We start from the raw sequence: 19,155 nt of genomic DNA on the forward strand, positions 1-19,155 counted from the left end.
TGTAATCGCCAGGATAGCTGCCCCCTCCTATGTCCACTGAAAGTATGTCATCCGATCTGCACTTAGCCAGCCCCAGCCCATGGAGGTCCACTGCCACCGTAAATTTGCATAAACTTTACGCCTCTAAACCTGGCCTCAACAAACTGGAAATTTGCCACCAACAGGTGGTGTATTATGGACTGCATATATTACCAGCCCTGTGGCAAATTATGCATGACAGTTACCACAACTCATGCCAAGTTCAATTCCTCAGATATCCTGGAACCACACAAGTGAAACAAAACAAATACTGAATGTGTTTTCATATTTCAAGGCCCAAATGGCTCCCAGATGATGAAAATATATCTCATCAATCACAAAAAAAAAAACCAAACAAAATGTTTAATGACACAAAAATAGCTTGTATTTGTGTAATTTTCTTTATGATTTGAACTTCAAAAATACTTTTGCTACTGAAAATATAATTATCTTTTTAAAGACTGTTTTGTGAAAAGTGGTTATTTTATAAATAATGTTGATAAGCAGACACTGGTAAGATCATAACCACAGCAAGAGTTAATAATTCATCCACCTCCATAAGAGGACAAGGAACTGACTTTTTATTATATGGATGACCAAGATTTCACTGTAATGTTTACATATAGTAAAATGTCACAGTACTACATGATGAAATGTTACTTCTTCTTTCCACCTTTTGGAGCCTTGTCGAGTCCTTGGATGTACTTTCGAGGGATTTGATAGTGATCTGAAATGGAAATAAAATTTGACAAACTGAATTTGCATGTACCATTAGATGAGAAAACAAACAAACAAAAAACAAAACACACAAAACGACATTTCCAGTGATATTAATTTGCAAACCTAGCAGCAAATTTCCGACTTGTTGAATCTGGTTGCCTTGGATCTGGACCATGACTTTGTCTTTGCCCCCAGGAATGGGCTGCAAAATGGAACTGGCCTGCACTTTGTGCTGTAAAGCAGCAGACACGACTGCAGGATCCAAACCATACACTTCCAAGTTCCTTATCAATGTCACCTATAGGTTGAATTACATAGTAAGAATTGCAAAGCAGATATCTTGATTGACTACACACAATATGAGGTTGTGAAGCAGTTGTTAGCACCTTCTTATTGGATCCACGAGAAGCCACAGAGATGTCTATTGGCTCAATGTGACCCTTCTTTATCATTGGAGCTTGTCCAGGGAACACAACTTGATAATATTCTTGCATTCTTCCCAACGTCCTGTGAAAGTAGGTTGGTGCCGTTTAATTTACATTAATTTCAATTCAATTATTCAATTTATTTTCATTTATATAGCGCCAAATCACAACAGAGTTGCGTCAAGGCGCTTCACACAAGTAAGGTCTAACCTTACTAACCCCCAGAGCAACAGTAAGGAAAAACTCCATCTGAGGAAGAAACCTCAAGCAGACCAGACTCAAAGGGGTGACCCTCTGCTTGGGCCATGCTACAGATATAAATTACAGAACAATTCACAGAAACAATTCACAAAACGAATATACAGGAAATGCTGTTGGTGCATAGGACAGGAGGGTTTCCAGCACAGACTCAATTCCCATCTCTGGATGGAGCTGCACCTTAAACAGAAAGAAAAAACAGAACCAGGCATCAGAAAGACAAGAAATAGAGTATAATAAGGTTTAATTAGGTCAGCTAGGCAGGGAGGTACCATTTTTTTAAAGACCAAGTCAAATTTTGTGTATTCTGGTGACTTTTAATGGGTATGAAGCCCTCTGAACCAAATAAAACTCACTTCAATCTGTGAAGTAAAAACACAGTATTGATTATGGGGGGTCTGGGGGTTCTCCCCCAGAACTTTTTTTAAAAGAGCAAGTTAAATTTTGTATATTCTGGTGAATTTTAATGGGTATGAAGCCCTCTGAAACAAAGAAAACTCACTTCAAACTTTGGGGGTCTGGGGGATCTCCCACAGAATTTTTTTTTTAAAGAGCAAGTCAAATTTTGTATATTCTAGTGAATTTTAATGAGTATGAAGCCCTCTGAAACAAAGAAAACTCACTTCAATCTGTGAAGTAAAAACACACAATTGATTATGGGGGGTCTGGGGGTCCTCCCCCAGAAATTTTTTAAAAGATCAAGTCAAATTTTGTATATTCTGGTGAATATGAAGTCTTCTGAAACAAAGAAAATGCACTTCAAACTGTCAAGTAAAAATTCTTTGTCTTCTGTAGTATTTTGATTTGTTCTAATCCGGTGAATGCACCAAATGGGTGCTGTGTCGCTGTACAGTCAATAAAATACAAAATTAGGGCCTAAAGCAACTGACAACGTTATTCTGCTGTGCACAAAGTAACACCGTCACCAGTTTTGAAAATGCATGCGCACTGAGAAACTCAAAACTGGCTTATTCACATTTAATCTGTAAAATGCTCTCACTCCTAAAACAAACTGGGGCTGCAACTAACGATTATTTTAGTAATCGATTAATCTTTTTTTGTTGTTTTTTTTTTTTTTTTACTTACATGTGAGTTTTGCCATTATTTCTTGAAGTGAGTTATTAAAAAGGCCTTTATCACACAACATCAATGTTTGACCTTGTAATAAAGTTATGATGTTATATTCTCATCAAAAACATACCTCGAATAATGTTTTGTTTTATTTTGAGAGATTTCCATCAGGTTTCATCCGATTATGAGCATTTTTAGATGCCTACAGAAACTATCTCAACCACTGACAACATATTACAGCAAGAGTCCAGAAAAGTATTTTAAAGGCCTGACTAAAGTGTAATATGTGATCTTTAATAAGTTATTTTCATGAAAAAGACACAAATGTGCAATTTACTGCATTTTATTTTTTGGTGTAAAAACACAGCTTAGATGTGGTTTGACTGAAACAAATTGTCATTAAACTTAACCAGTTGTATATAATTCTCGTTTTACATTACTTATTTTACCTTATGTTTATATTAGTTGTGCATATACTCTGAATAATTTAACTTTAAATTTCACGATCTTTCATTTGGCCAAAATGGGTGTAATGTGGCCGAATTTTCTGCTTCATGTCAAACGTCTGGCTGCAGCATTTTGAACCAAACTGGAGAGCCCTAATGCTGGACTGCAAGAAACCAGAAAATAGAACATTGCAGTAGTCCAATATAGGAAAGATAAACACATGGATCAGGGTCTCAGCATCAGCCATAGACAGGATGGGACGAATCTTCGCTATATTTCGCAGGTGGAAAAAAGCAGTCTTTGTAATATTTCTAATGTGGAGGTCAAAGGAGAATGTAGGATCAAAAATTACCAAAAGGTTCCTCACTTTGTCAGTGTGATGTATAACACATTAGCCTAGGTAAGTGTTAGCTGGTCAAATTGATGCCGATGTCTCACTGGACCAAGAACCATCATTTCAATCTTAGAGTTTAAAAGTAGGAAAATTCTAGATATCCAACTTCTCACTGATGCAAGGCAATCTTCTAAGGATTTTATGTGAACAAGATTACCAGCATTTATTGGCATGTATAACTGAGTATCATCAGCATAGCAGTGAAAGCTAATCCCAAAATGCCGCAATATGTGCCCAAGGGGCGCTATATCAATCAATCAATCAATTTTATTTATATAGCGCCAAATCACAACAAAGAGTTGCCCCAAGGTGCTTTATATTGTAAGGCAAGGCCATACAATAATTACGCAAAAACCCCAACGGTCAAAACGACCCCCTGTGAGCAAGCACTTGGCGACAGTGGGAAGGAAAAACTCCCTTTTAACAGAAAGAAACCTCCAGCAGAACCAGGCTCAGGGAGGGGCAGTCTTCTGCTGGGACTGGTTGGGGCTGAGGGAGAGAACCAGGAAAAAGACATGCTGTGGAGGGGAGCAGAGATCAATCACTAATGATTAAATGCAGAGTGGTGCATACAGAGCAAAAGGAGAAAGAAACACTCAGTGCATCATGGGAACCCCCCAGCAGTCTAAGTCTAAAGCAGCATAACTAAGGGATGGTTCAGGGTCACCTGATCCAGCCCTAACTATAAGCTTTAGCAAAAAGGAAAGTTTTAATCCTAATCTTAAAAGTAGAGAGGGTGTCTGTCTCCCTGATCTGAATTGGGAGCTGGTTCCACAGGAGAGGAGCCTGAAAGCTGAAGGCTCTGCCTCCCATTCTACTCTTACAAACCCTAGGAACTACAAGTAAGCCTGCAGTCTGAGAGCGAAGCGCTCTATTGGGGTGAATTAACAGGAAGCCAATGAAGAGAGGCCAATATGGGTGAGATATGCTCTCTCCTTCTAGTCCCTGTCAGTACTCTAGCTGCAGCATTTTGAATTAACTGAAGGCTTTTCAGGGAACTTTTAGGACAACCTGATAATAATGAATTACAATAGTCCAGCCTAGAGGAAATAAATGCATGAATTAGTTTTTCAGCATCACTCTGAGACAAGACCTTTCTAATTTTAGAGATATTGCGTAAATGCAAAAAAGCAGGCCTACATATTTGTTTAATATGCGCTTTGAATGACATATCCTGATCAAAAATGACTCCAAGATTTCTCACAGTATTACTAGAGGTCAGGGTAATGCCATCCAGAGTAAGGATCTGGTTAGACACCATGTTTCTAAGATTTGTGGGGCCAAGTACAATAACTTCAGTTTTATCTGAGTTTAAAAGCAGGAAATTAGAGGTCATCCATGTCTTTATGTCTATAAGACAATCCTGCAGTTTAGCTAACTGGTGTGTGTCCTCTGGCTTCATGGATAGAAAAAGCTGGGTATCATCTGCGTAACAATGAAAATTTAAGCAATGCCGTCTAATAATACTGCCTAAGGGAAGCATGTATAAAGTGAATAAAATTGGTCCTAGCACAGAACCTTGTGGAACTCCATAATTAACCTTAGTCTGTGAAGAAGATTCTCCATTTACATGAACAAATTGTAATCTATTAGAACAAGCACAGAGATGAGTCCACTGTCTGAGTCCAAAAAAAGATAATTTGTAACCTTCACTAATGCTGTTTCTGTACTATGATGAATTCTAAAACCTGACTGAAACTCTTCAAATAGACCCTTCCTCTGCAGATGATCAGTTAGCTGTTTTACAACTACCCTTTCAAGAATTTTTGAGAGAAAAGGAAGGTTGGAGATTGGCCTATAATTAGCTAAGATAGCTGGGTCAAGTGATGGCTTTTTAAGTAATGGTTTAATTACTGCCACCTTAAAAGCCTGTGGTACATAGCCAACTAATAAAGATAGATTGATCATATTTAAGATCAAAGCATTAAATAATGGTAGGGCTTCCTTGAGCAGCCTGGTAGGAATGGGGTCTAATAGACATGTTGATGGTTTGGATGAAGTAACTAATGAAAATAACTCAGAAAGAACAATCTGAGAGAAAGAATCTAACTAAATACCGGCATCACTGAAAGCAGCCAAAGATAACGATACGTCTTTGGGATGGTTATGAGTACTTTTTTCTCTAATAGTTAAAATTTTATTAGCAAAGAAATTCATGAAGTCATTACTAGTTAAAGTTAAAGGAATACTCGGCTCAATAGAGCTCTGACTGGCTACAGTGCTGACTTGCTACAGCTCTGACTGGCTACAGTGCTGAAAAGAAACCTGGAGTTGTTCTTATTTTCTTCAATTAGTGATGAGTAGTAAGATGTCCTAGCTTTACGAAGGGTTTTTTTTATAGAGCAACAGACTCTTTTTCCAGGCTAAGTGAAGATCTTCTAAATTAGTGAGACGCCATTTCCTCTCCAACTTACGGGTTATCTGCTTTAAGCTGCGAGTTTGTGAGTTATACCACGGAGTCAGGCACTTCTGATTTAAAGCTCTCTTTTTCAGAGGAGCTACAGCATCCAAAGTTGTCTTCAATGAGGATGTAAAACTATTGACGAGATACTCTATCTCACTTACAGAGTTTAGGTAGCTACTCTGCACTGTGTTGGTATATGGCATTAGAGAACATAAAGAAGGAATCATATCCTTAAACATAGTTACAGCGCTTTCTGAAAGACTTCTAGTGTAATGAAACTTATTCCCCACTGCTGGGTAGTCCATCAGAGTAAATGTAAATGTTATTAAGAAATGATCAGACAGAAGGGAGTTTTCAGGGAATACTGTTAAATCTTCAATTTCCATACCATAAGTCAGAACAAGATCTGAGATATGATTAAAGTGGTGGGTGGACTCATTTACTTTTTGAGCAAAGCCAATAGAGTCTAATAATAGATTAAATGCAGTGTTGAGGCTGTCATTCTCAGCATCTGTGTGGATGTTAAAATCGCCCACTATAATTATCTTATCTGAGCTAAGCACTAAGTCAGACAAAAGGTCTGAAAATTCACAGAGAAACTCACAGTAACGACCAGGTGGACGATAGATAATAACAAATAAAACTGATTTTTGGGACTTCCAATTTGGATGGACAAGACTAAGAGTCAAGCTTTCAAATGAATTAAAGCTCTGTCTGGGTTTTTGATTAATTAATAAGCTGGAATGGAAGATTGCTGCTAATCCTCCGCCTCGGCCCGTGCTACGAGCATTCTGGCAGTTAGTGTGACTCGGGGGTGTTGACTCATTTAAACTAACATATTCATCCTGCTGTAACCAGGTTTCTGTAAGGCAGAATAAATCAATATGTTGATCAATTATTATATCATTTACTAACAGGGACTTAGAAGAGAGAGACCTAATGTTTAATAGACCACATTTAACTGTTTTAGTCTGTGGTGTAGTTGAAGGTGCTATATTATTTTTTCTTTTTGAATTTTTATGCTTAAATAGATTTTTGCTGGTTATTGGTGGTCTGGGAGCAGGCACCGTCTCTACGGGAATGGGGTAATGAGGGGATGGCAGGGGGAGAGAAGCTGCAGAGAGGTGTGTAAGACTACAACTCTGCTTCCTGGTCCCAACCCTGGATAGTCACGGTTTGGAGGATTTAAGAAAATTGGCCAGATTTCTAGAAATGAGAGCTGCTCCATCCAAAGTGGGATGGATGCCGTCTCTCCTAACAAGACCAGGTTTTCCCCAGAAGCTTTGCCAATTATCTATGAAGCCCACCTCATTTTTTGGACACCACTCAGACAGCCAGCAATTCAGGGAGAACATGTGGCTAAACATGTCACTCCCAGTCCGATTGGGGAGGGGCCCAGAGAAAACTACAGAGTCCGACATTGTTTTTGCAAAGTTACACACCGATTCAATGTTGATTTTAGTGACCTCCGATTGGCGTAACCGGGTGTCATTACTGCCGACGTGAATTACAATCTTACCAAATTTACGCTTAGCCTTAACCAGCAGTTTCAAATTTCCTTCAATGTCGCCTGCTCTGGCCCCCGGAAGACAACTGACTATGGTTGCTGGTGTCGCTAACTTCACATTTCTCAAAACAGAGTCGGCAATAACCAGAGTTTGATCATCGGTGGGTGTGTCGTCAAATGGGGAAAAACGGTTAGAAATGTGAACGGGTTGGCGGTGTACACGGGGCTTCTGTTTAGAACTACACTTCCTCCTCACAGTCACCCAGTCAGCCTGCTTTCCTGGCTGCTCGGGATCTGCCAGAGGGAAACTAACGGCGGCTAAGCTACCTTGGTCCGCACCGACTACAGGGGCCTGGCTAGCTGTAGAATTTTCCACGGTGCGGAGCCGAGTCTCCAATTCGCCCAGCCTGGCCTCCAAAGCTACGAATAAGCTACACTTATTACAAGTACCATTACTGCTAAAGGAGGCCGAGGAATAACTAAACATTTCACACCCAGAGCAGAAAAGTGCGGGAGAGACAGGAGAAGCTGCCATGCTAAACCGGCTAAGAGCTAGTAGCTGCGCTAAGCTAGTGGATTCCTAAAGACACACAAAGTGAATAATGTGTAAATAATTTAGAGGTGATTCAGCAGAGGGAGTGCTTTAGTTAAGGCACGTGAAGATTACACTGTGAAGCAAATCGTTATCTAGGTAACTAGATCAATCTAACTGCGCAGATTAAACAGCTAACAGATACAGCAAAACACAGCTGTACTCCGGAACAGGAAGAGATACAATACCGCAGTGAGAGCCAACCACCAGTAGAGGCAAGCAGGGAGAAAGAATAAGGGAGAAAAGCAGGGGGCCTAAGACGGACCCCTGTGGAACCCCAAATTTCATGTCAGTAAGGTTAGAGGTAGTGTTACTGTACAAAACACAGAGAGAACGACTGGTCAAGTATGACGTCAGCCATGCAAGAGCACTCCCAGTAATTCCAAAATGATTTTCCAGCCTATCAAGTAGACTATGATGATCCACTGTATCAAATGCAGCACTCAGATCTAATAGCACCAGAACTGTAGTCGTGTCCGAATCCAACGTAAGCAGATCATTCACCACTTTAGTGAGAGCCATCTCTGTGGAATGATATTTTATAAAAGCAGACTGCTGTGGCTCAAAGAGATTATTCTCAGTAAGATAGTCCACGAGCTGCTGTGACAGCACTTTTTCCAGAATTTTAGAGCAAAATGATAGATTTGATATCGGCCGATAGTTCTTCAATACACTAGGGTCAAGATTAAGTTTCTTAAGTAATGGTTTAATCACTGCAGATTTGAAACATTTAGGAACAGATCCAGAAGTTAAAGAAAGATTAATAACTTCCAGCATAGTCGGCCCAAGAGTGGGCCACAGGTCCTTAAACAGTTTTGTTGGTATAGGATCAAATAAACAGGTTGCGCTTTTTGCTGACATGCCTACTGAGATACTATCAAATTCTGTAAATCTAGGTAATACGTCAGTAATGGCGCCCACCTCAATAGCAGAGCGTAGTGGCTGGGTTAGGGCATGCTGGGATATGTTTAACCTAATGTCTTCAATTTTCTTCTCAAAGTAATCCAGGAAATCTTGTGCTGTAAAAGGAGAGCGAACTACTCCATGAATAAGTGTTGCCACCGTGTCGAACAAGAACTTTGAGTTATGCTTGTTTTTGTTGATCAAATCAGAGTAATAGGTCCGCTATGTAGCCAGTAATGCATGCTTATAGTCTAAGATAGTGTCACGCCACGCAAGGTGGAAAACTTCTAATTCTGAATGACGCCATTTCCGTTCTAGACCTCTTGCCTTATGCTTGAGGTCACGCAGGTAATCACTGAACCAAGGTGACTGTGTTTTGGGGGAGCACGGTTTTAACACAGGTGGTGCCATCATGTGGAGTATAGTTTTGAGCACTGAGTTTAAACTATCCACAAGACTGTCTACTGATAGGGTATTTGCCAAATGTGAGGCTAAGACATCAGGCAGTTTAGCTTCAAATTCAGTCTTAGTTGAGGAGTTGATGCACCACCGTAGTGATATATAAGGTTGTTGTTCCACTAAACACGGCAGTGACACTGTAAACTTAATAAGTGAGTGATCAGAGACCACTGATGTAAGAGGCATGATGTCAATATTCGTAACAGCAATACCATGTACGAGAACCAAATCCAGGGTATTTCTACTCAGGGGATCAGAAAGCTTATTTATATGAACATTAAAGTCACCAATAATCAGAATGTTATCTGCACTAGTTGACAAGTTAGAGATGAATGCACCAAATTCATCTAAGAATTCAGAATATGGGCTAGGAGACCTATATAAAGTGACAAAGTAATACGGCTGATTTTGATTCTTCTGACCTTGACAATGCGTAATATCCTGAGCAGAGCGGAGAATCAGATGCTCAAACAAGTTATATTTGTGATCCCCAACAGCTAATAAGCTAAACCTAGATTTATAAATAAGAGCAACACCCCTGCCTTGCTTCGCATTACGAGGGACGTGACTAAATGTATATGCTGGTGGGCAGGCCTCATTTAAGGGGAGGACAGCTGTAGGTTTAAGCCAGGTTTCACATAACCCAATCATATCTAAGTGATAATCAATAATTAGATCATTAATCAACAATGATTTTGAGGATAGTGATCTTATGTTAATGAGACCCAGACTAAGGACCTCAGTGGGGTTGACAGTTGGACTGTTTGGGTTTAGGGGTGGTTCCAGAGTAGCATATATAAGATGTCTAGATGTAGGTTTAGGTTTGAGACATTCCACGCGCATTGTAGGTAGCAGACACGAAATCTTTCCTATTGCTGGAACAACCATTGGGCCATCCTCAATTTCAACATCATCTAATGTAGTAATGGGGATTAAGTTTGCAAAGCATATCACTTTATCATTTTTATGGACACTCTACGGAAGCAGGCCATAGTCTCAACTTGTTGAATTTCCCTCCCTGGCAGATAAACTGCACTATCACCATAGTAGATTTTCTGCATTAATTTCCCTGCTAAGTTAATGGATTCCACACCCACATTTGTCATAAGCCTTGCAGGGTTTCTAATCACCTGCTCCATGGCCTGCTGTAAATTCCTAATGTTACCCTATTATTTACAGTATAGATGACAGAAATTACATGTTATGTTGGGCATTCTAGGATTGATAAGTGGATGAAAATTTTTGCAGTCAATAACTGCCTCAAGTCTGGAACCCATGGACTTCTGCAAATGCAGTTTCCTCTGCTGAGATGCTTTGCCAGGCCTTTACTACAGATTCCTTCATTTGCTGCTGTTTGTGGGTCTTTTGTCTTCAGTAAGTGAAAAGCACGCTCTATTGCCTGGGGACATCTTTACCAGATGCTCAAACCACCTCAGCTCACTCCTTTCAACGAAAAGGAGCAGCAGCTCTACTCCGAGCTTTTCACCTTATCTCTAAGGGAGACACCAGCCAACCTCCTGAGGAAACCAATTTCAGCCACTTGAACCCTCGATCTCGTTCTTTCGGTCAGGACCCAACCCTCATGACTATGGGTGAGGGTAAGAACAAAGAATGTCAAGAAGATTGAGAGCTTCCTCTTTTGGCTCAGGTCCCTTTTCGTCACAACAGTATTGTAGAGCGAATGCCACACTGTCCCTGCTGCACCAATCTCATGGTCTATTGTCCCCTCACTCATGAAGGGACTCCTTCACTTGGGGCAACACCTCATTCCCTACCCGGAGAAGCCAAACCATGGGTTTCCTGCTGAGAACCATGGCCACAGATTTAGCGTTGCTGATCCTCAGCCACTTCACACTCAGCTACAAACCAATCCAGTGAGTGCTGGAGGTCACAGGCTGATGAAGACAACAGGACCACATCATCTGCAAAAAGCAGTAATGAGACCCTGAGCCAACCAAATTGGAAACACTCCTTCCACAACTACGCCTCAATATCCTTTCCATGAATGACTGGTGACAAGGCGCAGCCAACCCCCACCAGAAAAGTGAGTTGGAAATGTTCACTTATCCATCCCCTAACATTTCTCAAGAAAACTGGCTGCAAAAATGATTAATTAATTCTTGCATTTAGAATAAACTGCACTATCACAACCTTTTTTTTTGTAATATGTTGCAGGTCTGAAATGTGGGAATGGAATGTATATTAACAAACAGAACAAAGCTGACCACACAAAACATGAAATATGGTGGTTTCATACTGTCTTCGGTTACGTAAATAGAAGTCAAAGAAAATGTCAGGACCATTATGCTATAACTATATATATATACATATATATACATATATATATATATATATATATACATATATATACATATATATATACATATATATATACATATATATACATATATATACACATATATATACATATATATATATATATATACATATATATATATATATATACATATATATATATATATATATACATATATATATATATATACATATATATATATAGTTGAACTGCATCTGCAAAAACTTTATAAGCTGTGTTATCTTTATTCATTTATGTGGGAAATATACACATATATGAGCCAGCCCATTCTGGATTAAAAGCTGTTTTTTCTATTTTTCTCATTTTGCAGTGTCTGCTTTCCTCCCTCACGTCTTCAGACTTTTGTGTCTTCGTCTTCTCGCAGCTGTCTGCGTGCTACTTGTTGCACATCCAACACAGCTCTGAATTAATGATTTGATTGGCTGAGTAGCATCACATGATCAGTCTGTGCATTTTGTGTATACATACATTAAATACCATAAAGACAAATTGAAAGGCTGTGCAGTTAAAACAACACTACTGTCAGTGCAACAAAACTTGTGCATCTTAAATAGAAATGGTCTGTCAAAATATAATGATAGGTAAGAGTCCATATAGAATGGCATCTGGGTCCGGATTTGGCCTGTGGTCAGCCTATTGGTGATGGCAGTGTTAAGCCACCTTGACACTTGCACGAATCTGATCCCCGCACTGCCGCGCAACTAACTGTGTCAATGCGACCCGCTCTGTTCCACTGGATACCGTGCATTGTGACGCTGATTGCCATGTTATATAAAGTAATTATTTCTTAGCGGATGACGCATTATCTCTTGGAAATTGGCTGATGAAACCATCTCTCATTGCTCCTGGAATCCCAGAGAAATGATCTGCATCTTTTCTTGTATGCTTCATGAGGTGGAGAACGCATTTGGAATAGTCTCAAAGGTAATTATTTATAATATTTATATTGTAATGGCTTGGTAAAATAGTTGCATTTTCATTCCTTCTTATGAGTTAGATAATGTATCTGTAAAATTATGTTTATTGTAGATGTAACATCTCGTCATAATCGCTCAGATTCGCTGCACCAATGATTCGCAGTGACAGTGTTTTCGAAATGCGTGCCAGAGATTTTGAACATTTCAAAATTTTCTTTGCACCCTTGCACGCAGCCACACACAGCTCACACATAGTTTACAATGAATTTAAATCTCTGGCATGCCAGATTGCGTGCCAGTATGGAGATCAAATTTGTGCAAGTTTCAAGGTACCTTTAGATGAAGATTGTTAGAACTACAAGTGCAATGATGTGCCATTGTACAAGGTATTGTGATAGAAGTGCAGTGTAAAGCCAAAAACATTTTAATATGCATGTTCAAAAGTTTAATTCATGCCTAAATCTAATGTATGTTGTCGGGACAACAGTATAACCCATTTAACAATATGCGGTACTATCAAGTATATATGAATGTGACCAGTGTTGCCACAGTTACTTTGAAAAAGTAATCCAATTACTGATTACTCCTTGAAAAAGTAACTTAGTTACTTTACTGATTACTCAATTTTAAAAGTAACTAAGTTAGATTACTAGTTACTTTTTTAGTGACTTTCAGCAGCTGCCGACAACACCCCCCGCCACCTCAACATGAAAATGATAACCTGTTTTGCCAATACTCACTTTATAGTCACCCTTTCTTGACTCTTGACTTCAATAACATAAATACTTGTTTAATTAAAAAAAAACAGACACCTTTCTTGACCTCATATTTACAACCCCAATTCCAATGAAGTTGGGGCATTGTGTAAAATGTAAATAAAAACAGAATACAATGATTTGCAAATCCTCTTCAACCTATATTCAATTGAATACACCACAAAGACAAGATATTTAATGTTCAAACTGATAAACTTTAATGTTTTTGTGCAAATATTTGCTCATTTTGAAATGGATGCCTGCAACACTTTTTAAAAAAGCTGGGACAGTTGTATGTTTACCACTGTGTTACATCACCTTTCCTTCTAACTGGAAACTGAGGACACTCATGACTGGGTATAAAAGGAGCATCCCCAAAAGTCTCAGCCATTCACATTTTACACAACATCCCAACTTCATTGGAATTGGGGTTGTAACTGTTGACAGCACTGTAATAGTAAAACTTACCATTTCTCACCTACATTGTTTATTAATGTAACTACTAAAGTCTAACATATTAATTAATTTTTGTTGAAATTATTATTATTATTATTATTATTATTAAGTAGTATTAGTAGTAGTAATAGTATGAAAAAATGTTTTCAAAAGTGGACCTTTAAATCTAGGGCTGTTGTGGGGAGCTGCGTCTCCCCCAACCCAACGATCCCTTCCTGCATGGATTCGCCCCTGGCTTGATGTTTGAGCATGAAGAACGGATAACGTTTATTTATGCAAAAAACACGACTAGATTGACAGGTATGTAGGTTTTATCAGCATTTTTACATCGTGTCATCCTCAGAAAAAGACATGGGTGCATTTGGGTAGAAAAAAAGCGTTAATATTTGCACGTTGTGGATCAGCTGTTTTTAACGAGGACACGCACAGAGTGACACCAAGTTATAAAGAAAATAAAAGGAGAAAAATTTATTTGTAAAACCATAGCTCTGAGTGCCACTGCGCTTTGAGAGAGAACCATTTTTTTCAACTTGGAGCTGAGCTGCACAGTGGATGAGGCTCTGTGCAGCAGCTCGCTGAAAGTGGACAGTTCAGACTCCCCACCCCCACCCCGCATCTCGCCGGGACACCCGTTTTAAAGTTGCGATCGACCCACAATGCAAAAATAATGGTAATGCACAGTGACTCAGAAAAGTAACTTTAATCTGATTACTGATTTGGAAAGATTAACGCATTAGATTACTCGTTACTGAAAAAAGCAGTCAGATTACCGGCATTATTGAATGTCTCACACACACACACACACACACACACACACACACACACACACACACACACACACACACACACACACACACACACACACACACACACACACACACACACACACACACACACACACACACACACACACACACGTACGTCTCAAATCATCATTACCTGCTGAAGAGATCATCCCACTTCACAGACTCTACTTCTTGATATTCAGATTTTTCCAGCAAACAGTCACAAAGAATCGGGTTGATCGTCACATAACTGGGTAAGAAGGCATAAAAAACAAACAAAAAACAAAGAAATTAATAATAATTTAATTAACGCTGGAACTACCAGAACTTAAAAATAAATAAGTCTCAGGAGATGACAGTTGGACAGCATGTGCTTTCTTGTTAAGATGTCAGTTCCAGTTTATTGAATTTCGCCCATTAATCCTGAACAATTTATGTCACGTCACTTCAGATTCTGGTCACGTCTAAACATTTTAGCTCAATATATCTGCTATGGACATAAAAGCGGTCCTTCCACCACTATCATGTTGGACACTTCAAGATGTTCAGTCATTCAGGTCATGTTATCCAAGGAGGTTGACTTGGGTCAACTGGACTTGACTTTCTGGATGAAGAACAAAGTGTCTTCAAAGAACAATGAACAACCAAAAAGTAGTCAACTTTGCAACCCAAATGCAACACTGTGATGGGAATTTTCATCTACTCACTTTTTATTATGTTCATTCACCAGTTCATTTTTCTTGATGTATTCTGTGATAATACTTCTCACTTCAGCAGGCTGAAGTATTGTTCCTTTCCTGAAGGTGATTCAAGATGCACGCCAGTACAAGCACAAATGTGGAACATGGAAACGAAAAGAACATGAATGAAACTGGAAAACAAACTTCATGGTATCTGTACTTTCATAAATCATAACTCGGACATTTACCCATCTCACAACTTTTAATACTGCCAAGAATTACATTTTAGAATATCATTGCCAATTAATGTAAAAGCTTAAAAATATTTGTCATTGTGAATATAGTAATTTTCAATGTCTTTAGTTAGGATGATTTGTTAAGAGATGCAACATGACAAGTGTGATGACAAACAGTTGTATCACCTTTACAGATCAACCTTTCCTGCAGTGGCCAGGATAGGATTCAAACAACCCTTCCTGCCACAGCATCCTGCTGGCTCAATTATCCGCCTGTGTAAAACTGAAGTACTGCACAACTGCTCACACCTCTTGTTTGCATCCAGAAAAAGAGGCTCTGTTCGAGCGGACACTGAGTACACAGTCGTGATCTCAGGGGGGTGGTATGGAGTTTCTCCTCCTCCATCCTGCAGTGGAACCACTTCAACATCTGCCTCCTCGAGAATGTGGAAGGATCGCAGTCTTTTCAGTGTCAAATGTAATAAAAGGAGAAAGCTTAGAGCCAGTTACTGTGAATCTGGACAGACAGCATTTGAATCTGAACCAACAATCCTTTTAACAAGATGCAGGCTTGACTCACTGTGGATTTTTCCAGTTCACCTCTACAATGCTCTCCACACCTTTTGTCAGTTCTTTCACTTGCAGGAGGCTGTGTTGCTGTTGCATTGCCTGTAGAAACTTAGACAACTATGTGTGTGTGTGTGGGGGGGGAGTATTCACAATGACCAATGGCTTACTGATTAAATACACTGTTATGAGCCATTTGCAGGTATAAAGTAGCATATTTCTTGACATGCAGTTTACCTTTTTATAGCTGGACTTTTTGATATCAAGTTGGCTTCCGCTCGGGCTGAAAAATACAAGACATGTTCAATGCTACATTTAATTCTTGAGCATTTTTGAACGCGACTGTTACACTTTACCAGCAGGAAAACATGTGGTTGCGAAGAAAGGTGCTTGTCAGTAGAGGGAGCTCTGACTTCTTCACTTTGCTCTTGAGAGCATGAAGAAAACACTGGAACAGCAGGGCATCCATTCTCTCTGGGAAACAAGATTATGGCCCAGGTTACATCCAATATTCTCCAAAAGAATTCCTATGCTGCCACATCAGAACATTATATATATATATATATATATATATATATATATATATATATATATATATATATATATATTAGTGTACACATGACTTTACATACTACTGAGGAGCATGTGAATTTTCTCCTGTGGATCTGTAATGACTTAATATGTTAGTTATTTTTTTTAACTACATTTACCATTGTTATTAAAGCTGTAAGATGCATGCAGTGGAGTCAAAAGTACAAGGTTTGCCTGAGTGAATTTATTCAGTTTCTTGGAGCCCTGTTTTATGCTAAAACCTTTAATTTTTCTACTATAGTGTTGACAGGGCAATGACAATATATATAATATATTTTTTATTTTGTAAAAAAATTAAAAATAAATAAAAAATAAATAATAAACCAGTTCAACACATCATTTCTTTGATACCTAAAATGTGCTGTTTGTTCTCTGTCTCATTTATCACATATTACAACAAAAATCTGCCCTATTCTAGAAAAACCAGCCCTCATGAGATACAAGAAAAATAGGGCTGATAAATCATAAACAAGCTGATTGCTGATTGTAATTAGTTCAACTCTTCAGGCAGGTTCACGAGCTAATTACTGAGATGACCTGTTTCAGGTGCACAGGTAGAAGCAACACATGGGAGGGCTTTTACTTTCTGAAACTGGAGTTTTACACGTCTGCAGAAAATATTGTGTTAAATTTGAGTCTTTGGGTAGCTATCACTCAAGGTTATGATTCATGTTTATGATATATGGTTCTTGTTCTTTATTTTTACTGTAATATGTGATAAATATCTTCATGTCCTGTATCTTGCCCCATTGTATCCAAACCAGGTGGCAGTTTACAGAAGTGGGACTTTGAGCATCAAGTGTGAAAACTTTCAGCAGCAGCGGACAATCGCGTGTGAACAGCTTTGATCCACAGAGGTGTTACATATAAAAATAGAAAACCCACTGTGATCGCAAATGGCTGCGTTATTTTCTGAACAACGTTTCAATTGCTGAATTATGTAAGAGACAGTCCTTTTGTGCACGTGTGTACGTGCATTACAACACATCCAAACAGTGAATGCATTCATTCAGAGTAAATCAGCTGGAGAAAAGGTGAAGCACATGTGTGTGTGTGACTGATCCATGTACGCAGTGCCTGTGCGTGTGTGATCAGAACTGGTAATCAAACCAGCATGCGTGCGTCTAACTGACTGCTTGAGCCACACAGCCGCAGCACCAGTTTTTTTTTTTTTTTCGTCATATCTTCACTCTCTCAATTAAGGCAGTCTAGTCCTGGGGTGCAGCACTGTTGATGGCTACTGCTCTGAGTGACTGGATTGTGTTTAACTGTAATCAGGATGGGCTAAATACAGATGACTCTTTTTCATGTATGTACAGTGACAACAAAGGACCACCTTCTAAAGCTGGTTGTGGAATGGATAAAGAAGGTCAATCCCCCTGTCACAGAATGAGCCCGAATGCCGTCCAAATGAAAATTCCACCTTCATTCGGGCCAAGTCGAGATGCAATCGAAAACCACCGACAGCATTCTGCATGCACTCCAAACAGTCGGGCAAATTCTTGTGGCTGGCCCGAATGTTTAGCTCATGTTCCAAACATTTGAGGTGCAGTCGAGGTGGAAAAAGCTCAAACGGCAGTCAAACTGCAGTCTGACTGTGTTCTAAATATTCTCATGCCATCAAAACAGCATTCGGAACAGTGTGATCGCGCTTGAGAGACATTCGCTATGGTCAGGCACATCAAATCCTGCCGGCATGTCACAAATGTGCCACGGATGAGATGTACGTGCAACCTCCACTGGATCCCGTTCGGGGTGCGCAAAGGCAATATGGTTATGTGCAATGTATGTGGCACACATTAATCTTGTGAACTAGACATGAACATTGCGCAGTCAAACTGAAAGCACCATGTGCCACTGCCAGTCAATGCATCGCAGAGCCGTGAAGCAGCACACATATCTGAACGGGTTGTCATACCCATAATAAACCTTATATTAGATACATTGCTCCCATGGGTTAGACAATGTATGTGAAACTTTATGATCATCATAACTGTAAGTAGATGCACCGTGCTGCTGCCCCACTGTGAGTCAATGCATTTCAGAGGCTCTGCGCAGCGTGGGACAATGCAGCTGAATGGCGTGTCACAGCTGTGATACACATATTATGACATGTACACCATCCAACTCTATAGGAGGAATGATGTTCCAACTGTATTTCCAAGCCATTACAATATAAATAAAATAGAAAATCACCTTTGGAAGGGGTCCAGATGTGCCTTACAGTGCACGCCGGGCAAAAGCCAGGCTGCAGCCTGTGATAACGTCCCTGCCATCCTTGGAGCGCCATGAGATGGTTACATTAGCCAAGTGCCAACAGCAACTGCCTCGCCCCCCATGAAATATATATCCCATATGACACGCTGTCCAGAGGCGCAATGTGTGCCAATCAGCCAGATGCCTCAATGCACGTCAGGGCACGTAACATGCGATCGCAAAGTCCAGACAGCATGTCATGTGAAGCACTAACTGATTGGCAGGACACACGTGTGAACCACAGTGTGGTCATCTCATGGACCTAACATAGTGGAGAGGGGAAAGGCGTGAGGCTGTATCATTTGATTGGTCCACTGCGTGTGAGCTCATATTTTCTGACTGCCCTGCTGCGCATGCGTGAGCTCATATCATCTGA

General features: G+C 39.7%; 1 protein-coding gene across 1 annotated transcript in view; it reads right to left on the reverse strand.

The window, feature by feature from the left end:
* Positions 1-532: 532 nt before the first annotated feature.
* Positions 533-19,155, reverse strand: part of eif2d (eukaryotic translation initiation factor 2D) — a 37,650-nt gene continuing 19,027 nt past the window's right edge. Inside the window, exons 7-15 of the mRNA XM_034172684.1 lie at positions 16,289-16,406; positions 16,170-16,215; positions 15,946-16,052; positions 15,675-15,827; positions 15,157-15,246; positions 14,604-14,699; positions 1,125-1,245; positions 862-1,036; positions 533-745 (exon numbers count right to left, since the gene is read on the reverse strand). Of these exons, the coding sequence (XP_034028575.1) occupies positions 675-745; positions 862-1,036; positions 1,125-1,245; positions 14,604-14,699; positions 15,157-15,246; positions 15,675-15,827; positions 15,946-16,052; positions 16,170-16,215; positions 16,289-16,406 (977 nt within the window). The 3' untranslated portion in view covers positions 533-674. The remainder of the gene's footprint in view (positions 746-861; positions 1,037-1,124; positions 1,246-14,603; positions 14,700-15,156; positions 15,247-15,674; positions 15,828-15,945; positions 16,053-16,169; positions 16,216-16,288; positions 16,407-19,155) is intronic.

This window comes from Thalassophryne amazonica, chromosome 6 (genome assembly GCF_902500255.1).
Source record: "Thalassophryne amazonica chromosome 6, fThaAma1.1, whole genome shotgun sequence".
NCBI classification, from domain to species: domain Eukaryota; kingdom Metazoa; phylum Chordata; class Actinopteri; order Batrachoidiformes; family Batrachoididae; genus Thalassophryne; species Thalassophryne amazonica.